A 24,537-nucleotide genomic window follows, 5' to 3' on the forward strand; every position below is an offset into this window, starting at 1 on the left:
ACGCGGGGACCCTCGAGGGCCGCTCCCCGGGAGCACTTGACATCCGCGCAGGGATCACATCCCAGCACTGCATCCCGGCGGCGGCCTGACCCTGGACCCGCAGGTGTGGGCTGGGGTGGGGAGCGGGTTAGGGCGCCGCGGGCGAGCTCCTGCGCACGGGGCAAAAGGTGGACCTGCAGGGGGTGGGGAGCGCGAGGGGATTGTGAGGTTTTCCAGGCAGGGACGGCAGGAGGGGAGGGGAGGGGAGGCTCCGCCAGGGGGAGGAGCCGCTCCCCGCGTCCCCATGCCGGGGCTCCTTCGCATCGCGGCTCCGCTATAAAACCCCGGCGGGCATGCTCGCAGCACCTCCCCGCGGCCTCCTGGGCGAGCGACCCCCGGCTCGGTGGCGTCTCGGCTCCGGCGCACTATGCAACTGCTCCTTGCGCTCCTGGCTCTGGCCGCCGCCGGGCCCTGGGCCAGCTCCGCAGGTGAAACTCGGGATTGATCCGGAGGGCCCGGGATAGCTGGGGTGCGGGCTTCGCCCCCTCCCCGGCTGCGCATCCGTGCCCGCCGCGGGCGTGTGCGCTGGGTGCGGGCTGACGGGGCGTGCGCGGGCCTGTGCGGGTGCGTTGCGGGTGCTGGGAGGAGGGCGCGGACGCGGGTGCGGCGGCGGCCGTGCGGGGCTGGACGCGGGATGCTTCTCCCAGCCGCCTTCCTGAAGGTGCGCGCGGTCTCCGCTGCTCCTGAGGGTGTCGGTGGGACACAGTCCGTCCCGTCGGGACGCAGGGCTAGTGCTGAAGGTGCTGAACCCGGGCCCCGAGAGCCGGCGGGGTGTCCCGGAGCCCTGGGTTCCCACATTTCTCACCCTGAGCTTCTGGTCTCCGGGAAGCGGCTACCGGCTCTCCCTCCCCGCTCCCCTCTCCAGTCCCCAGCGCTGGATTGGAAGCCCGGCGGGGGGCACCGGAGACCCGAGGCCCCTGCAGAGCCGGTCTTTCCGGCCGGGGTGATTTTCGTTTAAAGATTAATGGTGAGACCGAGCTCTTAATTATTCCCCTAGGTGGGAGGTAGCCGGATCGGCGTGTTAATATTTGATAAGGAGACGAAGGTCCTTGTAGCGGCCAGACACGGGGATCCAGGACGGACCCTGGGGGCACCCCCTGCTTTGCTGGAAACCCTTTAGGAGAGGACTCCCGTTCAGGGTTGTTTCTTGGGGTCTACAGACCCCAGAATTTTCTAAACTTATTTCACCTATTTCCCCCTTTCCAGAAAAAAAAAATTAAATCTCTGAGCGCACCCCTGGAAATCTACATTTTTAAGCAAGAATATGGAAAGTGCCCCCCAAGTACACTGATGGCTACTGCCCCCCTTTCATCAGTCCAACCCCCCCCCCACACACACACACACACATCCTCCCTAACTCCTGCTGAGAAACACAGACAGCCAAACCTCCTTTCTTATGTCGGATGCTTCTTCCCTGGGACTGGGAGTGAGGATGGGGTCCCCCAGGCATAGGGAAGGACAGGAGAGGGGAGAGAATTGTCCTTTGCCTGGGAAACTGGCCAGCCTGTTGGAGAAGGAGCAACAAGAGGCCCCTCAGAGCCAGACCCCCCGCTCTGCCTGGGACAGGAGGAAAGAGAAAAGGCAGTTTTATTTGTAGGATGGGATGAATGAAATCTACTCCAGCAGATGGGTTTAGTAGAAAAAGCAGCCGTGGTTAATTCGGTGGCTTTGCAGCATGTGGTCGTGGGCAGGCCACAAAAGTGGGTCACCTCCGTTTTCCCACTTACCGAATAGGGATGGTCATCCTGCTTTTCAGGGGTTGTTTCAAGGTTTGGAAGACTGTCGTGAGTTTAAGTGCTTAATCCTACAGGGGAGGCACAGGGCTCTCCCACTTCCATCCCCGTGGGAGCACTGTCACCTCACCCTCACACACTGCGCCTCTTCACTGTCTGCGTGGACCCGCCTTCCTGCGCCCTTTCATCCCCAAGGGCAGCTGAAGCCAGAGAGCAGAGTGTGGAAGTTTCCGGAGCATCTGGTGCCTGCGGGGAGAAAGGAGGAAGGGAGAGGGGAGCAGGTGCCCACAGAGCTCCAGGGTCCTCCTGCTCCAGGGAAGCTGCAACTTTGCCCAGGACAGTCCTGGCTTTTGCTGAGCTGGGTTTCAGGATTTCTGCACTCCCCTCCCCCCTCCCCTGCAATGAGCATGGGTGGGCCAAGCAAGGTCCAGGAAAGAGAACAACTCTGCCACCTCCAAAGGCAGTGGGGGTGGGGGAGTGGGGAGCAGGGGTGGGGGACACCTAGCGGCTGTCTCTACTCTAGCTGGGATGCCGGTCAGGGCAGGTGTCTGGGGTGGGGAGCCGAGCATACAGCCCAGACGTTCAGGGATGACCTCTGCTTCCGGACCCTGGGCTGGGAGTGGTGGGCCAGGGATCCAGGAAAGGGGCCGGAGTGTCACTGAGACACCTCTTGCCTCGAAAGCCAGTCCCCTCCTGTCACCCAGGCCTGACCCCTGGCCTCGTCCTCATCAACATGATGTTTTCTTGGCTGCTGTCTCGCAAGGAGGGTAGTTACACGAGCATTCAGCAAAGCAGGTCAAAAGTCTCTGTGATTAAGACAGTGGATCAGAGGTCACCCTCACAGACCGGGGAGCTGTTGCCAGAGGCAGGAAAGAGCAAATTCCTAAGCAAAGCTCAGACTGGACCAGATGGGCCCAGGGGAGGCCTCCAGGGGGCCCGCCCAGTGGAGCTGGCCGCAGCATTACCAAGTAGAATTTCCCCTTAGGGCCAGCTCCCTGAGGCGAGCCCTTTGCCATGGGGACCCCAGAGCTGTGAAGATTGGGGGGGGGGGGGGGGGGAGGAGGCTTTCCCCTAAGGAATTTCATCTGTGATCTCCATGGGCTTTGGAAGTTGGTGGGGCAGCTCCTGCCTGAGGAGCACTGGGCTCGGGAAAGTTATGAAGGTTCCAGAAGATTCTAGTGATTCTGCAGAGGCGGAGCCAGGCCTAGAGGGCTGGGGCAGGGACAAAAGGGCTGGGGCAAGTGGTCACTGTCCCTTGAGTTGAGCCTCCTGGTCCTCCGGCTCCCCAGGGCACAGTGGATGTGGAACAGGAGAAGAGCCGGCCTGGTAAGTGCGGAGGCTGCTTCCCACCAGGGAAGTATCAGGGGAGGTCAACGTTTGTGGGGGCCCCCAGGGTCACTGCTCTGCTCTGGAACCCTGAGGGGTTCCGGATTAAACCCAGCGGCCTCCTGCATGCTCAGCATGGCTGCAGCCATTTGAACTGCCTCCTGAGCTCCCAGTGAAACTTTTATTAGGGGCACGGGTCTTGGGGTACACCAGTGGTGCTTGGGACCTCACTTGGTTCCATGCTCAGGGCTCCCTCCAGGCAGCGCAGTGGACCATTGGTCCCCAGTGAGAACACTCTAAAAATCCCAGGAGGTCTTGAAGGCCAATGGACTCTCACTCTCCTGTGTACCCCCTGCCCCGACCCCCCACTTTGGAGGCACTCCCTCCCCCCCACAGCGTGTGCATTGCAGGGACGCTAGAGGGAGGCAAACAAGTAAACCGGCAGTTTCAGGCTGAGGAGAAAGCTGGGCTTTTCTTTCTTTCTTTCTTTCTTTCTTTCTTTCTTTCTTTCTTTCTTTCTTTCTTTCTTTCTTTCTTTCTTTCTTTCTTTCTTTCTTTCTTTCTTTCTTTCTTTCTTTCTTTCTTTCTTTCTTTCTTTCTTTCTTTCTTTCTTTCTTTCTTTCTTTCTTTCTTTCTTTCTTTCTTTCTTTCTTTCTTTCTTTCTTTCTTTCTTTTTGGGTCACACCCAGCAATGCACAGAGGTTAGTTTTGGCTCTGCACTCAGGAATTACTCCTGGCATTGCTCAGGAGTTTATATGGGATGCTGGGAATTGAACCCGGGTTGGCTGCGTGCAAGGCAAATGCCCTACCCGCTGTGCTATCGCTCTAGCCCCAAAGCTAGGCTTTTCTTAGGAGTTTGCTCACCCTTGAATTCTTTCCAGCCCTCTCCTCTCCCTCCTTCCCCCATCTGCCCACTGACAGACAGTCCGAGGGAGGAGGGCCAGGTCTGGGCTGACTCTTCGCCAACTTCCAAGCTGCCAGAAACACGCTCTTTCTGTTTTACTGGTCTACTTATATATTGATGATGATGATGATGATGATGATTATGATGATGATGATGATGATGGTTGTGGTGCCAGGATGGAACTCGGACCCTCATATGTGCAAGGCCTGAACTCAGAGCTGCACCCCGCCCCCCACCATCTCTAATTCAGATTTCCCCACAGCCTAATCTGTAGGTACCATCTTAAAGATGATAAAAGCTGAGACTTAAGTATGCTCACTACGACACCTCCATCAACCAATAAAAGTAAATATAAAACAAGAAACCCGGTGCAGAGCGATCAAGTGACTTGTCTCTAAGTCCGCAGCTTCCAGTGGATGTCAACCAATGCTTTGTCCACAGTCGGCAAAGCCGTTTGTTCTACTTTTTCACTGAGCTGGGAGCAGCAGCCCCCCAGCACCTCCAGGTGTGACCCCAAACAAAAAGAAACAAATCAGTAGACTTTTAGAGTTTTCGTTGTTAGGGGTCGGGGCTGGGGCTTCTCTGTGGAGCAGTTGCCTTGCATGTGTGAGGCCCTGGGTATAACTCCTGACCCCGCAAAAATAAAAAAACAGACTTTGGAAATGGAGTTTAGTTTTAGGTTTACAGAGAAATTAAGCAGAAAGCATGAGAGCCCCTGTGTGCTCCGCCCCCACGGTTTCCCCAGTCCGTAGCCGCTTGCCTTCATGTGGGACTTTGTGGTGCAGTTTTTTCCCCCCTGGAGATGCTGGTTCTACCGTCCTGAGGTAGAGCTGGGATTAGCACCTGAGTCTGTCTGCCCCCAGAGACCGGGCCCCTGGGTGGGGGCATGGGGGAGCGTCCTGGCTGCCTTCTTCCCTGTCACTGTGACTCTAGCCAAGACCGAGTCTTAATAACACAAGACTGCGTGTTCCGGGGCGGGGCCACCCTAATCTCCCCATCTTCCCGGATCAACCCCTGGAAGACGGCCAGCCTCAGCCTGGCCCTGTGGTCAGAGGAGGGCAGGCTGGACCCTAATCCTCCTCCACCCCTCCTGCCAGGGCCTCCCTTGAGGCTTCGGGGGGCTGTTTAGGTGGGGAGGGGAGTCTGCTGAGCATTGGCTGGAGAACCAGCTGGGGGACGCAGATGGCCTTCGAGGGTGTCTCAGGGGCTCACGGGCAGTGGCTGCTGCACCTGAGGAAGAGTGACTGGGCAGGACGGCTAAGCTCCTCGGGTGCGGGTCAGGGACAGCTGGCCTGGCTGCTTCTAGCACCTTCTCCCATGTGTTCACTTCCTCCTGTCTCCTTCCCCTTGATTCTGGGTCCCAGACCCCAGAAACACCTTTGGAGTGTGACCCCAGGACTCTTTCCTGCTGCCCCAGCCCAGTTGTTCCGGTACACGCGGTACCCTTGGCTCGGCGTGTGCAGACACTGACTCTCACTTCCTTTCTCTCTGCCACAGCTTCACACTGGTGCTACGAGATTCAAAAGAAACATGGTAGCAACTGCTTGGGTGAGTGCCATGGGGCTGTGGAAAGGCCTGTTGGGGGCGACTGGCTGGGTTGAAACGGAGACTCATGGCGGGAGGCATGGTGCCCCCCGTCCCCGGCAAAGATGCACTCTCCCTGGTGCAAACCAACACACACACACACACACACACACACACACACACACACACACACACACACACTCTCCCGGTGTCCAGGGAACATATAGCGTCAGTGTCACTCCCAGAGTCCATCCTCTGAAATAAGTCAGTAGCTACATGGAGGAAGACGTTGTTCTTCCCTAGAACTGTGGAGAGCGACCTGCTCTTTCTCTCCTTTGGTCCATGTGCTGCAGTGGTCCCTGCTGCTACTTTCTCCCTCCCCCGAAGTTTCGGTGACTACACAGTGACACCCAGGTCCCAGGCACTGGCTCTAGACCTGAAAAAGGTTTCTCCAAAAATATGGCCCTGTGTAGTCACCTGCTAGTTTCAACCTGGGGGGTCTACGCAGTCTAAGGCACCAGGCCCAGGCCTGTCAGGGCTGAGATCAGGTACCGGTTAACCCAGCCATGCTGGCACAGCCCCCTCTGCCCCCGAGAGACTGTCACCCATCTCCGAGCTCATAGGCACAAGGCCACCCTGATTCCACCTGCCCCACACCACAGCCAGACCCACAGGAAGGCCTCACCGGCATCATGTAGCGTGAGAGTGAGTGTGAGGAGGTGAGCATGTTTATGTGAGGTGAGTGTGGACATGTGGGTGAGTGAATGTGAGGGCATGAGTGAGGGGGAGTGTGTGAGGGGATGTGTGTGGGTGTGAGGTAGGTACGAGTGAAGGTGAGTGTACACGTGAGTGTATGAGTGAGAATATATGAGTGAGGATGAGTAAGGGTGTGAGTGAGAGTTTGAGTGTGTGAGGGGATGAGAGTGCGAGGGTGAGGAGTGAGTGTGAGTGAGGATCAGGGAGGTGAGTATGTGAAGGTACATGAGGATGAGTGTAAGTGCAGGCGAGGGTGAATGAGTGTGTGTGTGTGTGAGGGTGGGGTGAGTGGGGGTAAGGGAGGTGGAGTACGTGAGGGGAATGTTAGTGTGAGGGGGAGGTGGAAGGGGGCGTGTGAAGGTGAGTGAGGATGTGAGTGAGTGTGAGTGCCGGTGAGGGTGAGGGAGGATGTGTGAGTGCAAGTGAGTGGGGGTGAGGGAGGCAAATGTGTGAGTGTGTGAGGGGGAGTAAGGATGTGAGTGCAGGTGAGTGTGTGAATGTGTGAGGATAAGTGAGAATGTGAGTGTGAGGATGTGAGCGTGCAGGTGAGTGTGTGAGTGTGTGAGGGGAGTAAGAACTGAGCGTGCAGGTGAGTGAGAGTGAGGATGTGTGAGTGCAGGTGAGTGTGTGAGGGGGAGTAAGGATGTGAGTGTGAGGCTGTGAGTGCAGGCGACTGTGTGTGTGAATGTGAATGAGGATGTGAGTACAGGTGAGTGTGAGTGTGTGAGGGAGTAAGGACTGAGAGGAGGTGAGTGTGTGAGGGGGAATAAGGACTGAGAGCAGGTGAGTGTGAGTGAGGATATGGGAGTGCAGGTGAGTATGTGAGGGGGAGTAAGGATGTGAGTGCAGGTGAGTGTGTGAATGTGTGAGGGTAAGTGAGAATGTGAGTGTGAGTGAGGATGTGTGAGTTCAGGTGAGTGTGAGTGTGAGTGTGGATGTAAGTGCAGGTCAGTGTGGGTGTGAATGTGAGTGTGGGTGTGAGTGCAGGTGAGTGTGTAAGTGTGAATGTGAGTGTGGATGTGAGTGCAGGTGAGTGTGTGAGTGTAAATGTGAGGATGTGAGTACAGATAAGTGTGTGAGGAGGGAGTAAGGACTGAGTGCAGGTGAGTGTGAGTGTGGATGTGAGTGCAGTGAGTGTGAATATGTGAGTGTGGATGTGAGTTCACGTGAGTGTGTGGATGTGAGTGTGGATGTGAGTGCAGGTGAGTGTGTTAGTGTGAATGTGAGTGAGGATGTGATTATAGGTGAGTGTGTGAGTGTGTGAGGGGGGAGTAAGGACTGAGTGCAGGTGAGTGTGTGAGTGTGAGTGTGAGTGAGGATGTGAGTGCAGGTGAGTGAGTGTCTGTCTGAGGATTCTCTTGGGGATTTGAAACCCAGCCGGACTTAGCTGCCCCAGACGCTCCCTGTGAGGGCTGTGGGCTCAGGTCTGACTGGGGCGTGGGAGCCCCCTTCTCTGACCCTCGCTGACCCCCTGACGCAGGGCCTAAAGAATGGGAGGGGAATTGCCAAAAGAAGCGCCAGTCGCCCATCGCCATCAAAACCTCTGAGGCAAAGGTGAACAGCGACCTGGGGCCCTTCTCCTTCTCTGGTTATGACAAGAAAGGGAAGTGGAGCGTCACCAACAACGGGCACTCAGGTGGGTCTCAGGTGGGCTCCCGGGGGTCCCCTGAGTTCCCTGAGGTCTGGGGCTGCAGGCCCACGTGCCCCTACTGAAGAGAGGCTGCAGAGCTCTCAGGAAAGTGGGTGGCGGTCGTGGGGACACACGGATGCTTTGGGAAAGGAGGGGTGTCTTTATAAATGCACTTTTTGGGGGGTCATACCTGGGGGTGATTGGGGACTGCCATTGCTATCTTGGAGTGCCACTGGGGGCAGAAGCCAAGCCTCCTGACAGAGCCCACACTCGACTCCAGCCCTCACTAGTGTCTTTCTAATGCTTTCTGGGGCGGGGTGGGGGGGTGGGGTGGGGAGGGCACATTCTGGGAGAAGGAACACCATGTGCGGGGCGGGGAGGCGTGAACTGGGGTGCTGGGGAATGGCATGTGGCTCCATGTGTGCAGAGCAGAGAGCAAGGGGGGGGGGGGTGAGGGGCACCGGAGCAGGCCGGGTCAGCCGGGGCCGAGCTCAGACCTTCCCCTGAGGACGCCAATGCCAGGTGAGCTGCTGTGGAGCGGGCAGGCCCGCGCCCGCCAGAGGCCAGCGGAAGGTCGGCCCTCCCACCCTCCATCTCTTCGGGGCACTGCGGGGAGGGGCAGGGAGGCCGGCAGGCAGGTGTGAACCCTCTGCCCGGCTGTGTTGCAGTGATGGTCAAGTTGGACGGGCAGGCCTGGATCGAGGGCGGAGGACTGGCCGCCAAGTACCAGGCCACGCAGCTGCACCTGCACTGGTCACGGGAGTCGGGCAAAGGCTCTGAGCACAGCCTGGATGGGACATTCAAGGCCATGGAGGTGCGGGCCCCTCCCGGGGGGTGCGGGGGCTGGGCTCGGGCATACCTCCCCAGGGCAGCCCTCACCTCTCTCCTCCCCCCTACCCCCCAGATGCACATAGTCCACCAGAAAAGTCAGGGGACCTCCAGGAGCCGGAGAGCCCCGCAGGACACCCAGGAGGACATCGCCGTGCTGGCCTTCCTGGTGGAGGTGATTCCGGGGACCAGGGGGCCAGAAACCCGGGGCATGGTGGGGGTGGGTGCTGGGAGACCCCCCATCCTGCTTCTCAGTGCCTTGTACAACCTGGGTGGGGACCCTGGAGCCTCTCCATCCAGGAAGCTCCCTCCAGATTAGGAGGGGGACCGGGCTCTACCTATGACTTCTGTTCCAGGCTGGACCCCAGAATGATAACTTCCGGCCTCTGGTGAATGCCTTGTCTGCTATCCCCAAACCTGGTGAGTCAGGGACTCAAGGAACAGGCTAGGGTGGGAGCGGGGGGGGGGGGTCTCACCAGGACACTCTCTCTCTCTCTCTCTCTTTTTTTTTTTTTTTTTGCTTTTTGGGTCATACCAGGTGATACACAGGGGTTACTCCTGGCTCTGCACTCAGAAATTACTCCTGGCAGTGCTCAGGGGACCATATGGGATACAGGGTCAGCCGTGTGCAAGGCAAATACCCTACCCACTGTACTATAGCTCCAGCCCCAGCACCTGGACACTCTCTGCAGAACAGAGAAAGGGGCGTCCTGGAGTGCAGTGTCAGAGGCAGGCAGCCCCACCTGACCACAGGCTGTGCCTTCTGCCCCACCCTCAGACAGCAACACCACCATGGCGGAAGAGTTCAGCCTCTTTGACTTGCTGCCCGAGAAGGAGAAGCTGAAGAACTATTTCCGCTACCTGGGCTCCCTCACCACCCCGACATGTGACGAAACGGTGGTCTGGACTGTGTTCCAGGAGCCCATTCGACTTCACAGCCATCAGGTACACAGGCCTGGCCCAGGCAACAGCCTCTGGCCACTGGACTTCCCAGAAGCCCTTGCTCTGCATCTCCCCCCCCCACCCCCAGAGGTATCCGGGCTGGGTGGGTGCCCCCGGGAGTTGAGGCAGGTTGGGTGAGTTCACAGACTCTCCTGGTCTGGGGGAGAAAGACTGAACATTGGAGGGTGGTGGAGTCAGAGAAATTCTGAAGCCGCACCAGGCAGAAGGAGGTGAGAAAAAAGGGGGCGCTAAGTCCAGGGGGGCAGACTGCGGGCCTGGGGCCAGCCAGGAGTGGCTGAAAAGGTTCTGACAGTTCATTCATAAGTGGCCTGTAACGCAGCACAAGGCATGGGGGTCTACAGCCAGAACAGGCCCCTTGGGGGCTCTTTCCAGAACAGCCCTGCCTGTCGACATCACTACTGGGCACAGTCTCCTTCGCAAGCCTCTTCCCAGGCCTGCTGAATCAGGAATGGAGGGTGGGGCCCGGACACAGGGTCACAGCAGAGAGTGGCATCCCCTGCCGCCTGTGCCCAGTGAAGTTTGTGCTTTTGCAGATCTCTGCCTTCTCCGAGAAGCTGTTCTATGATGAGGAAAAGAAAATGAACATGACCGACAACTTCCGGCCCTTGCAGCCGCTGGAAGGGCGTATAGTGTACAAGTCCGGGGCGCCGGAGCGCCTGCTGCCCTTGGCTCTGACCACCTTGCTGGTGCCCGCACTTACCTACCTGGCCGTTGGCTCCCTCTGACCAGGGGGCCCTTCCAGATGTTTGACCTCGGCTCGGGCCTTATACCTTAACTTCCCCAGGTTGGACTCAGTGGGTGATGAAAACATGGATATATACATATATATACATTTTTGGGGGGATTTGTTTTTGGGTCGCACCCAGCAATGCTCAGCGGTTACTCCTGGCTCTGTGCTCAGGAATTACTCCTGACGATGCTTAGGGGGACTGGTATCCATGGGGTACCAGGATCCAACCTGGGTCGGCCGCTTGCAAGACAAGCGCCCTCCCCACTGTCTCTGCGGCCCACATGGATATATTTTTGGAGAAATGTTTTCAGCTGATTTTAGTTCCCACAATGACGCCAGACCTGTTTCCTCCAGCCACCCCTGTTCTTCAGGCTTGGAGACTTCTCCCTGGCAGGAACCCCCAGGCTCCTCCTGCTGAGGACTATAGGAGGGACCTTGCAAGGCCCACCCAGAAGGCCAGAAAGTGCCAGCCCCACCTCTTGATTCTGTAATGGGGTGGGGGGTGGGGGGCGAGCCCACTGATCTGAGGCAGGATGGGGCGGGGGGAGTGGCGCTGGCTGTGTCTCTCAGGAAATAGTCAAACCAAGATGTGATCTGTTCCCAGCCCTAAAGTAGCTGAAAGGCAGGACGGCAAGGACTCCCTTTGGGGACACAGGAACTGAGGTCTGATAAGACTCTACACCCAGAAAGCCTGGAGCCCTTGGGAGAGAAGCTTCCACAGAAACAAAAGACTGTGATAAGAACAGGAAAGCCAGCCACCAAGAGCTCAAGCCCTTTTCCTCCCAGCAAACAAGTCTTACTGCCTAGGAAGCCCCAGTGGGGGCAGTTTGGGGGAGACCATCCCTGCAAAGGGGCACCCGCATCCCACCTCGGGAATATGTAATTCCTATTACTGTACGGGGTACTGGAGAAATCCACGTTCTCTCTGGAACACTTCTTTCTTGTTCTCTCCCTCCTTCCCTCCCTCCCTCCCTCCCTCCCTCCCTCCCTTCCTTCCTCATATTTCCTAAATAAAATTATTTTACTTTATGACGCATCTCTGAAATTCTTTGCTGTGAGGGTCAACAGTGACCTAGAAACCTGGACAGAGGCCAGGGCGGATGCTTCTTTACTTGCAAAGAGCAAAAACTCTCATCCCACCCTGTGGCTGGGGTTCCCCGAGAACTCTGGTGGTGGGGATCACGTCCAGCTCTGTGTAGATCAAGTGACCTCAGGTGCAGTTTGACTGGCTGCCCGTGGGCTGCTGGGAGGTGAGTTGCCGCACAGGTGCTTCACGCAGGTGCTTGGAGCTGACCTTACCAGTCCTAACCGCCAGGCACTTTCCAGGGAGACCAGGGGGGCTTAGCAGATGGGCGGTACCAATTCTCTCTCTCTCTCTCTCTCTCTCTCTCTTTCTCTCTCCCCTCCCTCTCTCTCTCCTCCAATACCCGCCCCTTACAGAACACTCCAATTTTTGTCTTCAAGCAGCCAAAATTGAATACAAGAGATCTAGGGTCTGGTGTGATAACAGTGGGTAGGGCATTTGCCTTACATGCAGCCGACCTGAGTTTGATTCCTCGATTCCCAGCATCCCATATGGTCCCCTGAGCACTTCCAGGAGTGATTCCTGAGTGTAGAGCCAGGAGTAACCCCTGTGCATCGCCGGGTGTGACCCAGAAAGAAAGGGAAAAAAAAGAGATCTAAAGATGGGGCCAGTGGGGGCATTAGTGGAGGGAAGGGGAGACTGGTGTAGGGATCATTGTTGAAGCACTATATGCCATCTCATGTGACAGAGAGAGAGAGAAGGAAGAGAGACAGAGAGAGAGAGAGAGAGAGGGGGGGGGGTTGGAGACAAAATGGCCAAATTCAGAAGATCTTGCTTAACATGAGGAAAGACAGGGCTGGAAAAATGCCCAGATTTGGGGAGGGGTCTCCTAAGTCCAGAGCAAGGTAGAGTCCCTTCTTCTTTTATGTCTTTTGACTAAGGAGCAGCTGGATGAACACTTTCTCTTTCCCCCCTCTGTTCCTCTCTCCCTCCCTCTCTCTCTCGCTCTCTTTCTTTTTCTTTAAATTTTATTTAAAGAGCTCTATGATTTACAAAGTTATTCATAGTTGAGTTTTAGACATACAATACTGGAGCACCGATCCACCTCCAGTCTCTCTCTCTCTCTCTGAGTCCAGAGTCCTCTATTTTTATATCTTTTAACTAAGGGAGCAGGTGGATGAACTTTCTCTCCTTCCTCCCTTCCTTCTTCCCTCTCTCCTCCCTCCTTCCCTTCCTTCCTTCATATTTTTGAGCCACACCTGGCGATGCTCAGGGCTTATTCCTGGCTCTGTGTTCAGGAATTACTGTTGGTGGACTCAGGGAACCATATAGGGTACTGCTTTACTCACTAGACTCTCCGGCCCCCAGGCAGGAACCTTTCACTAGGATTTAAAGCATACAGGACATAGGGGCTGGAGTGAGAGTACAGCGGTTAGGGCACCTACCTTACATGCACTCGACCTGGGTTCGATCTCTGGCATCCCATATGGTCCCCCGAGCACCACCGCCAGGAGTAATTCCTGAGTGCAGAGCCACGAGTAACCTCTGAGCATGACTGGGTATGGCCCAAAAGGGAAAAATAAATAAAGTATGCAGGGCAGGGAGAGAGTGGTGGGGACAGCAGGACCCTGAGACGATTCTCTTCTGGTCACGGGGTGATTTTCAGGCCCATCCTCTTAGATTCGGCCCTCATTCAACCACTGAAATTGACCCTGCCTCAGCGGCCCCTGTTGCTATCACTGTTGCCCACGCCCCTCACCTCTCCACCATCACCACTGAGACCCCCAGCCCCGTGCTGGTCACATCTGCGGTCGGGAGAATGGAGGTGCTGCGGGGCACAGCCGTGACCAGAGCCAAGGAGCGCCCTTGTTTGCTGATGTGCTCTTTGGAGGAGAGGGTCAAACTCAGCAGTGCCGGGGACGAAGGCCAGGGGCCCCCCACCCCGGTCAGTCATCTCCCAGCCTCAAGGATTTCTTGAGCATCTGGGTTCCGGGAGTCCGAGACAGGCAGCCTGAGCGGGGCTCCGCTCGCCGAGGCTGAGTGCTGTGCAGAGCTGCGCTGGGCGGGACGCTGGCCCGGGAGGCCGAGCACAGGCCAGGGACCATCTGGAGCCAGGAAGTGTCCAGGCCGGAGTGGCCTCCTCAGCCATGTGGAGGAACAGAAGGAGACTGCACAATGGGAGCAGTGAGGGAGGGAGGGGGAAAAGGTGGTGGCCAAGAGGCCCAGCATGTGTGTGTGTGTGTGTGTGTGAGGGAGAGAGAGAGTGTGTGTATGAGAGAGAGAGTGTGTGGCCAAGAGGCCCAGCATGTGTGTGTGTGTGTGTGTGAGGGAGAGAGAGAGTGTATGAAAGAGTGTGTGAGTGAGAGAGAGTGTGTGTGTGAGTGTCTGTGTGTATATGTATGCGTGAGTATATATGTGTGAGTTATATGTGTGTAAGTGTATGTGAGTGTGTGAGTGTATGTGTGTATGTGTCAGTATATGTGTGTGAGTATGCATGTATGTGAGTGTATATGTGTACATGTGTATGAGAGTGTGTATGTGTCAGTATATGCGTGTGAGAGTGTGTGAGTATGTACATGTGTGAGTGTATATGTTAGAGTATATGAGTGAGTGTGTGAGTGTATCTGTGTATGTGTGTGTGTGAGTGTACATGTCTGGGTGTATATGTGTGTGAGTGTATATGTGTGGGTGTGTCTATGATTGTGTACAAATGTGTGTGTATATACAGGAGTATCTGTATGTGTGAATGTGTGAGTGTATATGTAAATGTGTTTATGAGTGAGAGTGTAAGTGTGAGAGTGTGAGAGTGTAAGTGTGAGAGTGTGAGTGTGTCTGTGGGTATGTGTGAGTCTATGTGTATGAGAATATGGGTATGTTGTAATGGGCATTTGCTTAATCCATCACACCAAGACAACCTTGGTAGGAGAACCAGGGGGTCTTTATGACACCAGTTGATCAGGTTGGGTGGTGATCAACCTAGACAAACACCTGAAGCCTTAGGCCAAGCCCAGGGGACCCAGAGCCTGTTTCATGGGGCACTGCTGCAGAGTCATCATTACTATGCTTCTTGCTCACGTGGTGCAAAGCATGCACACACATACCGGCACCCGATCAGTGTGGTTACAGGGAGTTTCCTAGAATTGCATTTTCTTACCTTGAAATAGGGAAGTTCATCCCAAGTGTAAGATGTGAGCTTCACATCTTTAGATTTTTTCACCCACAAGCAAAATTATCTCTAAGAGTACATGTTATAAATCAATTATAAAATCAAAGATTCATATCATAAGTTTCCATCTAACATGTGTGTGCCCATGAGTGTGAGTGTATGTGTGTGAGAGTGTTGTGTATGTGTGTGAATGTGTGTGAGAGTGTGTATGTGTTTGTGGTAGTACTTGGAAGGCTGCTTGGGGCCTGAGTTTGGTGGGAGCTGAGCACCCCATCTCCTGCCTTGCTGAAGGAGGCTGCGGCAATGCGCAGGACCTGATCTAGGAGTCAGAAATGGGGTGTGCAGGGGGGCTGGCAAGAGATTAGAGTGGGTAGGGCATTTGCCTTGCATGCAGCTGGCCCAGGTGCCTTCCCAGCAGCACATATCCCTTGAGCACCGCCACGAGTAACCCCTAAGCCCAGAGCCAGGAGTGATCCCTAAGCCACGCCAGGGGAAAACCCTAAACCGAGCCAGGAGTAAGCTCTGAGCACCGCTGGGTGTGACCCAACGAACAAATGAACAAACCCCCCAAACCAGAAATAGGGTTCACAGAAGAGGAGGCATGAGTCCTAGGCCCTTGGGACTTGTCTCCGGGGGTGCAGGTCTTGGGGATGTCCCCGCCCTTTGAGCAGAACTGGATTTTGGGGGAAGAGGCCTTGAGCTGTGGTTGTGGGGACAGTGACAGACCTGGCTGGTGGGAAGAAGGGCTCCTGTGGGGAACTGTTTGGGCTGTGGGGTCACTTCATTGCTAGAAGCAGTGAGTGTCCTCCAGGTTGGAGCTAGGCTGGTGCCCTTGTTGTCCTGGGAAGGGGTGCTGTTGGAGGTGACCCCTCAGCTTCTGCTGCAACGATGCCCTGAGTCCTGACCCCCAGCTAAGTCTGGGCAGGGCCAAAGGCCATTCCCCTGCACACTGCCACCCCTCCTGCTTCCTTTCGTGACCAAGAATAAGCACCGCGGCTGGACCTGTGACCGCAGCCACGGGGGTTGGTGGTGGGTCACTATGACAACAGCCAGCAGCCTGTGTCAGCAGGTGTGGACAGAACTCAGGTCTCTGCTTCCCACACGGCCCCGGGGGAGCTAAGATGTAAGCAGCACCCTCCCTCCCAGACTCAGGGCACTCAGAAACCCCAGCTTCTTCTCCCAGCCCCCACTGCACCTGCCCTGCCCTCACGGCACCTTTCGGTGACTAACCTGGCAGGAGAACCGGGAAGTCTCGGTTCTTTGCAAAAAACCTAGGAGCTTTGTCTTTTGGACTCCGGGCAGAAGGCGCAGACCATCCCTCTGTCCCTGACTCCATTGACTAGCCCAGGGTGTGTATGGGGTGAATGATCACAATGTACCCAGACCCAGGACACATGGTCTCCTCCCTGCCCCCTGGGGCCAGGAGTCTGGAGCCAACGCTCAGCCCAGCACCCAATAATGTCAGTCCCGGGCTATCTTAGGAGCACCCCACTCAGGGATTGGCCCACATTCTGGAGACTGAGAGGGGCTCCCTCTGGCCCATGTGAGCCCCAGAACTTCCTCTTTTGGGTCAGTCCCTCCATCCGTGCCATCATCTGCCCTTCGTGCCCACTCCCCCATACCCACTCACCTTCAACACCTGGTTCCAACAACCACCTGTACTCAGCACTCTGCCTGCCACCAGCCTGCCCCCCCGTACCCCTTCATTCTCCTCTGCCACACTGAGGGTCCCTTCAGCAGGGGAGCAGCGAGCACACACACGCATGCACACATATGCACAAGCACACAGGTGTGCATACATACAGACACATACATATGCACACTTGTGTGCACCACACACACGCAAACGCATACACATACATGTGTGTACAGGTGCACACCCGGACACACACATGAACACATATCTGCACATACTTGTACACACCCTCGACTGCAGCGGGTCAGGCTGAGGGGCCTGGCTCCCGCTCAGAGTGGGCACTTGTGACCCGCCGCAGTGGGGGGCTCCCCAGCTGCCTCATCCTATTAACCAGGGGATATTTCCCTTGGGGCAGCCATGAGGGCACCAGGGCACTTTCAGAAACTTGGGTCACTTTTCTGCACCCCGGCTCTCAAGTTGGCCAGTGTTCTCTGGTCATTTGAGGGAGCCAATTCTGGGCTTGGGCAGCGTGAGGGGCGCAGCCGCGCCAGTCTCACCTTTTCTCCACGGGCTGCTCTGGATCCCCGTGGGCTGTCTCTCTGGCCCCTGTTTAGATTTGGCATCCGGCTGGAGTAAAAATACTCCCTATGTGTTTAGATGATCCTCGGAAAGTAAACTTCCCCATCTTGGCTCTGGGGCTGCACACTTGCTTGACCTGTTTCCTGTGGCTCTGATCTGGGGGACAGGGAGAGAGTGGAAGGGTCCCCAGGGGCCAACAACACAGCTGGAGGCGTGGGGCATGCACGGGGCACGCACGTGCACGCACGTGCACCCCTTCCGCAGAAGGGAGGCTGTGCCTACAGCCCCTGGGAGCTCAGGGGAGCCTGCGGGGGTGAGCCCGAGGCTCCAGGCTTGGGGGTGGGCCATGAGGTGGGACATGGGCGGCTCTGAGACTGCCTTCCCTGCTCAGAACCTCAGTTGATCCACCGATGCACAAATGGGCGCAGCTTGGCCCTGCCATGTCACTTGGTTTCGCTGTCCCCAGGCTTCTGCCGATGACCTTGGGCCCCAGGCCAGAGCCATTCGTGTGGGTGGGACCCTGCCTCAGCACCTCCCCTGACACATGTCTCCAGCTCTGTTTGTTTATCTCGGTGGGGACAAAAGCATTATCTCCTCCAGGGACCCAGGGCCAGTCCCGCCGGCATCCCGGGAGGGGCTTCCTCTGCAGAAGAAACTGTCGCCTGGACTAAGTCACACGCCAGTTCCTTCCTCAGAGCCCTCTCCCCGGTGGAGACGTGGCGGGGAAGGTTTTCCATAGCACAAGTGTCGCTGAGGGGACGCCTAGGAGGACAGGGAGAGAGTCAGGGGACAGGAAAGGGACGGTGGGTCTTTGGGAACAAGATTTGTTTCAACTCTGAGTGCACGCACACGTGTGCAGAGAGAAAAGGGTTTCTGTGTCCCAAGATTACCCTAGAGCCTTTTCCCTGCAAGACTGAAGGGCAGACACGTTGGGTACAGGAGAACCAGGTATGAAGCATACAGGTCTTGGGAGGGGTGCAGAAATGAGCCCCCGAATGACACTGCTTGGGGCTGGAACCCCATCCCTGCCTCCCTGCTTTGGGTAATCGAATCTGCCCTTTTTGATGAGCCTCGACTTCCAGCCCTGGGAAATGGGCCTGCCGACACCATTTACCTGGGAGGGCTGCGACTCGCTGCCTGGCCAAGTGGACAGACATGGTCAATGACTTCTACATGGGGGTCAGGGGAGGGAGTGCAGCGGACCAGAGCACGTGCTCATGTTTGACGAGCAGGAGCCCAGGTTCCATCACCGAGCACCATCACTGGCAAGGGGAGAACCGAGGAGTGGGGAGGGGGGATACACTGACTGTGCCAGGACTCAGTGGGGAGCAGGCGGGGTTGGGAGTAGAGGATGCACTGGCAGGCTCCTGGGGCTGCCTTCCTGCTCAGGCCCAGGTTGCTTCCTTGCCTCTTCTGCCCTTGCTGTGGGCTGGACAGGGCCAACAGCTGCCCTTTCTCACTCTCCTCGCTGTTTTGGACCCTTCCTGAGGAGTCCCAGGTCTCCCAGGGTATTGAATCCAGTGGGCACCCCCATGGGTGGCTTATGTGAAGTGAAGAGGAGAGAGACGGTCACTTTCTCCAGATTCACCTCTGTCACCCCGGGACTGGCCAGGGAGGCTAGGACTGATAAAGTTTGCCATGAGCCCCTGCACGGCTGGGCCAGAACCCTGCCAGCCCCTCCAGGTGGCCATCAAGCCATACTTGTAGCCCACTTGATCTTCTTGGCATGAGAGTTGATCCTCACCGCCTGCTTTCTCGGGGACCCGTGGACTCAGGCTGGAGTGAGGAATTGCTCTTTGCAGGAAAAGAAAGCCAGCCCTAGGCCTCATCCAAGCCTTCCAGGTTCTTGTCCTTTACACAGAAAAGAATTTCAGGAGTAGAAGAGCAATGAAGTAGAAACAGATCTTATTTAGAGGCTTTGAGGGAGTGGAGGGGGCGGAGAGAAAGGGAGAGAGAGTAATGTGCTCAAGAGAGAACGTGGGCTTCTCCAAAGGCAGAGAGCCCAGTACACATCTCAAGAAGGGAGATACCAGGACCATGCGGCCGCATTTGTGGCCACACAACACTCCATGGGACACCCCTTACCCAGGCTCCAAGAGTACCACACCACATTTCATGGGGTTCAAAGTAGTAGGCAACCAATCTTAGGGGGAAACATATATATTTTTACAGATATGTATATAAAAGCTCACAAGACTCAACCTTTAACAACATGCTAGTGATCTCTTATAGAAGGGCTTAATGGCTCTCGTTGAAATACAACATCTTCACACTCTTTCCTCTAAGGATACTTTTTTGTAGCATTTTAAGAGGTTTTTCATAACAAACAATACAAAATACATTATTTTGGTTCTGCTTTGGAACAGGGATTGGGTTTTGGGATGGAAACATTTTAAATACGGTGGTGGGAAGGTGTATTGGTGGTGGAATTGGTATTTGAATATTAAATGTAATCAAATATTGTGAACTACCTTATAAAATAAAAAAAATTAATTAAAAAATTTAAAAATAGAGGGGAGATGTGGGCACCTCATGTACTGGGCCACGTGAGCACACGCAGCATGGGGGTCCAGGCACCACATGCACATGCTTCCTTTGCTCAAAGTGGCTTTTATAAGGTTTTTCCCAAGCTGCCCCAAGGGGGCCTTTCTAGCTAGGTAAGAATACGTTGCCAGGGTGGTTGCCAAGGGGGTGGAATTGGGTTGATGGTCTTCTTTGAAATTCCATTCCTTGGACTTTGTTCCTGCTGGAGGTTCTATTGGAGGGGACGTCCAGCCTTCTCTGGGTCTCTGGTCCAGGTGGCAAAGTCTTCTTTTTTGCTTTTTGGGTCACACCTGGCGATGCTCAGGGGTTCCTCCTGGCTCTGCACTCAGGAACTACTCCTGGCGGTGCTCAGGGACCATATGGGATGCTGGGAAGCAAACCTGGGTCAGCAGTGTGCAAGGCAAATGCCCTACCCATTGTGATATCACTCCAGCCCCAGGTGTCGAAGTCTTACCAGGTCTTAGTTCCCATGGCCACAGGTAGGCTTTTTGCAACTTCAGGACTATTGGTTTTATTTCTTCCTAGGAACTCCACTGCCTTGGGGGTCCCTTCCCGTTCTAGCTGCCTACATCAGTACCTCCTGCCTTGTCCCTCTCTTTGTCACTGGCCCTGACACTCTGGCCTCCCATAGGCTTCTCACAACACACAATCTATATCCACCCTATATGGCTGGATTTTCAAACGAGGAACGAATGAAAAAGTTTCTGTAGGAGGCGAGCCCCCAGGATCACACAGGCTCCCTTACTCTGGGTGCCCTGAATAAGGCATGTTTACTAGTTCTGGCCACCTCACCGCCAATTCCACCAACCTCAGGAGAACAAAAAGGAAGGGAGACAAGAGGGACAAGAGGCCACCACTTTCTCTCCCACCCACAAACCGGTCATACCTTCCAGAGCTGAGCAAAGGCTGAAGGTGCATCTTCCCTCACCTGGACTTTTTTTCCCTCCCTACTCCCCCCCCCCCCATTTCAGCAGTAACTTGGAAAAGGTCAGGCTGGAGGAAATCTTCCTTCTACGTGTTCTCTCTGACTCTGGCCAAGGTGCTCAGCCTCCCTTCCTGGAGGCACAGAAGCCACCTCTGGAGGAAGGAAACCTTCAGACGTGCCTGGTGAGGTGGAAAAGGGCCTGATGTCAAAGGTTTTATTTACAAACAGAGACTTAAGAGGTGCAGGACCCTGCCAGGGCTGGAGTAACTCTGTACGTCACAGCCTGGAGTGCAGGAAGAGCTGGATCCAGACTCTTCCGGCGGTTGAGTGCTCCGTGCAACTGAGAAGTTCTTCCTGCATTCCTTGCACCTGACAATCGCGTCAATCAGTTTCATCACCTGCAGCGATCTCTTAAAAGACCAGGTGTGTGCCAGGCCCTTTGCACTTTACACCTTTTATCTTTATCTCCTTTATATTACCAAAGTTCTCTGGACAGCCTACATTCCCCTCTATTTCTTCTTCTTTTTTTTTTTTTTTTGCTTTTTGGGTCACACCCAGCTATACACAGGGGTTACTCCTGGCTCTGCACTCAGGAATTACCCCTGGCAGTGCTCAGGGGACCATATGGGATGCTGGGATTCGAACCCGGGTCGGCCGCGTGCAAGGCAAACGACCTACTTGGCTGTGCTATCGCTCCAGCCCCATTCCCCTCTGTTTCATGTGCTTCTTTCAGCACTGAGCCCTTTCCCGGGAGGCAGCGTCTGCAGCCAGGCTCCCAGGCCCCCAGCCTTTTGTGCAGGGTGTCAGCCTACCCCAATGCAGGGTGACTCCAGGGGCCATTTCAGTTTTCGGGATCCCTGGGGAGGGGCCGGTAGTCAAGGTGGCTGCTGGGTGAGGCCATGCCATGCCTTCCATTCTCCAATTCCACAGCTGTGCTTTCACAGGTAATGCTGGTCATTCATTAAGAAGTGCCTTAAAGTTGATTTAGAAGCTCTCCGAGTTGGGGGGGGGGCGAGGGGGAGAGGGGGAGAGGGACCCAGCAGATCCACACAGCTCAGAGCGAGCCCAGAAGTTCTCAGTCCGTGTCTGTTGTGTGGGTGGGGTAGGCCACCCCCACTGCTGGGGGGTGCTACTCCCAACTCTGTGCTCTGTCTAGCCCCCCAATCTTTAGAACCCCCACCCACCCATCCCCCAAAGGTGCAGGGTTCTCATTCTCTCCATTTTCAGGAAAGATACAGCCGCCCCCGCCGATCACAGCGAGATCCGGAGCCAGGCAATTTCATACTTGGACAATTTCATACTCGGACAGTTTCATAGGCAGACAATTTCATAGTCAGACAATTTCAGTCGCCCTCGTCACATCAGGACTCAGGCACTGGGAGGTGGGGGCTGGTCTTGCACGGCAGAGACTGTGGGTCACCCTAATACCCAAGTACGAATGTGTGTGCCCCGCCCCCAACTAACAACAAGCAACAAACCCCAAGACCAGGTCTGCCGTGCTCTGCAGGGCCAGCTCCCCGCCAGCCAGTGAGCTGCTGACCTGCGCCCACACACCCTGTAGCCGCTGGCCAGGGAGCTCCTGGGGGGTCCCAGAGGGAAGCTTGGATTAGAAATCACCAGGCAACCCGAGAGGGTGGGGAGACGTGTTGTTCCTGAGACCTGGAATGTTCCCCGCGGCCCCCTCTAACTCTTCTTGGGAAGTCTCCGCAAGAGCCAAGAACCAAGTGACCTTCTTGGCCCTGGAGACGGCCCAGATCCCAGGACTGCAAGGTCCCCATGGCACGGAAGCAACCCTGGTGGGGTGATCCCTGGGCACGGAGCTGGGTGATATCCCCAAAGCAAACAAGTGCCCGTCTTTCTGCAGGCTTCTCCGACTCTGCACCCCCCCCCCCACTCCCGCATCGCCAAGGCCCCCACCCCAGGTGGGAGTCCCTCTTTGGTCATCATAATTGGTCTCCAGAGGCAGAAGCACCAGGACAGACAAAAGGACAAAAGGAAAGTCAACAGTGATTGGAGACAGGTCAGCCCCTCCCTAAGGCCAGGACTAAATATTTACCTTGCCCCTCGGGCACTGCTGCCCATAGGCTGCTTTCTGAGCTCTATTTACCGGACTGTCCTGCAGACAGACACAATCAACCTGGCTTTGTTGCCGTTTGAGCAGCTGTTTCCACATGTGGGATCCGGGTGGATAAGGAGCTTGATCCCCTGCTTCCGGGTGCTGGGGTGGGAGGAGGGGGCAAGGTCCTGGGGACTCTTTCCAGCCCCAAGTCCCAATGGCTCTGTCCCCCATTTTGTGAGGTGGGCCCCGGTCCTGCAGGTCAGTGTAGGGCTCACTCAGGTTCACACAGGGTGGGCCCTGGGCTCACGGACAGGTGGGGGTTCAAGACATCTCAGGGGCAGCCTGGAGTCGGGGGTACAGACTGGAGAGCTTCTGTGGGGACCCCATTCTTAGTTATTTATTTTGTTTTGGGGCCACACCTTGATGTAGGCAGGTAGATAGGGAAAGGCCCCTGGCAATGAAACTTAGATTATCAAAGTCTCTGGGGAGGAGAATCCTGAGACTGACCCACCCTGTGGATACAGGAACTGGACCTGATAAGACCTTCAGCAGACCCTGAGGATAATAGACCCCTCCCCAGGAGGTTCCCCAAAGAAGGCCATCACCACTCCCAACCTCCCTGGTAACCTTAGCAACGAACTTTTACCTGGAAAAAAACCCGATGTGGGTGGGGGCAGGTTGCAGAAACCCTATAAAAGACACCTTGAGGGGCTGGAGCAATAGCACAGTGGGTAGGGCGTTTGCCTTGCATGCAGTCGACCCGGGTTCAATTCCCAGCATCCCATATGGTCCCCTGAGCACCGCCAGGGGTAATTCCTGAGTGTAGAGCCAGGAGTGACCCCCTGTGCATCGCCGGGTGTGACCCAAAAAGCAAAAAAAAAAAAAAAAAAAAAAAAAAAAGACACCTTGAACAAAGGAAGGGCGCGCATATGCTGCCTGAGCCCATGTGCTGCTTGTGCCCACGTGGCCGAGCACATGTGTCGCCCGCATCTCCCCTCTTGAGATGTGTACTTTCATGCTTTCGTGTCCAGTGCTAGGATGTGTGTAGAGCTCTCTCCATCTTCGGAGGAGCCCGCATTCTTTCTTGAGCGCCTTACTCTTACTGGTTTTTCTTTTCCACTTATCCCTTCCTCCTTCCCTAAGACCCTCTAAATAAAATCTGCTACTTCACTGCTTGTCTACTCCTGAAATTCTTTTCCGTGAGCGAGACAAGAACCCAGTAACCCTGGGTCCCAGGTGTTAGAGGCGGTTGGAGAGAAAGTGACCGTCTTTCTCCTCCCCGTTTCACGTAAGTCACCCGTGGGGCCCACCGACATCAACCTGACAGTGCTTAGGAACTACTCCTGGCTCTTCACTCCAGAGTCACTCCCAGTGGTGCTCGGGGAACCATGTGGGATGCTGGGGATGGAATCCTGGCCGCGTGCCAAGTGCACATGGAGGTCTTCTCTCTCCAACTCTTCCTCCATCTTCCATGGATGTATATTTTTGTTCATGCTGTTTGTTTGGGTTTGGGGGTCACACTAATGGTGTTCAGAGGACCATGGAATGCCAGGGACTTGTCCTTTGAGCTAGCTCCCCAACACATATTTTTTGTTTTGTGCTATACTATTGTTCTGGGAGGCATTGCTCTTATGAAGAGACATCCCGGGTACGAGTGAAGCTTCTGAGCTATAGGGGAGGGGGACTGGGAGCTGGTGCGGTCCCCACATCTGCCTCTGAGTGACATTTGAGGCCCCTGGAGGTAGCACATGAGCACGAAGCTGTTTCCCAAACCCTCACTGAGGGCTGACTGATTCCACCATGGAATACTGTAGCAGAACCCAGGGGCCTGTGAGCAAACCTGGCCTTGGTGCCCTGTCTGAGGAGAGAGACGTGGTGTGGGAGTGGGAAGGGGGTTACCCAGGGGCCAGGTGGTCCTGCCCAGGGGATCCCTGGTGGTGGCCCAGAGAACTAGTTCTGGCACGTTTATGATGCCCACAAAGGCGGCCATGAACCCTGTGACTCTAGTGTCACTCCTTGAGGGGTTCTTCAACCCCAGGCCACTGGGCCCCCACAGCAGGCCGGGGGCTGACTCAGGATCGGGGCCCAGCGCAGGGACCTGCACAAACCCAGGGAGAGAAAGGAAAAGCGGCTGATGGATGACACTGTGGAATTCGGGTTTTTTTTTCCAA

The 24,537-nt window shown here is 55.8% G+C and overlaps 1 protein-coding gene across 1 annotated transcript; it reads left to right on the top strand.

Moving 5' to 3' along the window:
- Positions 1 to 230: 230 nt before the first annotated feature.
- On the top strand, positions 231 to 11,462 carry CA4 (carbonic anhydrase 4). Its single transcript, XM_004608865.2, has 8 exons — positions 231 to 467; positions 5,500 to 5,550; positions 7,763 to 7,918; positions 8,581 to 8,726; positions 8,817 to 8,915; positions 9,097 to 9,160; positions 9,519 to 9,685; positions 10,237 to 11,462. Exons 1-8 carry the CDS (start codon positions 407 to 409, stop codon positions 10,426 to 10,428), a joined length of 936 nt encoding a protein of 311 aa, XP_004608922.2. The 5' UTR covers positions 231 to 406; the 3' UTR covers positions 10,429 to 11,462.
- The last annotated feature ends 13,075 nt before the right edge of the window (positions 11,463 to 24,537 follow it).

The sequence above is a fragment of the Sorex araneus genome, chromosome 3 (genome assembly GCF_027595985.1).
Source record: "Sorex araneus isolate mSorAra2 chromosome 3, mSorAra2.pri, whole genome shotgun sequence".
In the NCBI taxonomy this organism is placed as follows: Eukaryota; Metazoa; Chordata; class Mammalia; order Eulipotyphla; family Soricidae; genus Sorex; species Sorex araneus.

Bases quoted from the DNA above. Each gene is read 5' to 3' on its own strand.
- CA4 (XM_004608865.2), top strand. From the start codon at position 407: ATGCAACTGCTCCTTGCGCTCCTGGCTCTGGCCGCCGCCGGGCCCTGG. The intron at 7,919-8,580 runs GTGGGTCTCAGG...GCTGTGTTGCAG, and splicing joins CACCAACAACGGGCACTCAG to TGATGGTCAAGTTGGACGGG. The intron at 8,916-9,096 runs GTGATTCCGGGG...CTTCTGTTCCAG, and splicing joins TGCTGGCCTTCCTGGTGGAG to GCTGGACCCCAGAATGATAA.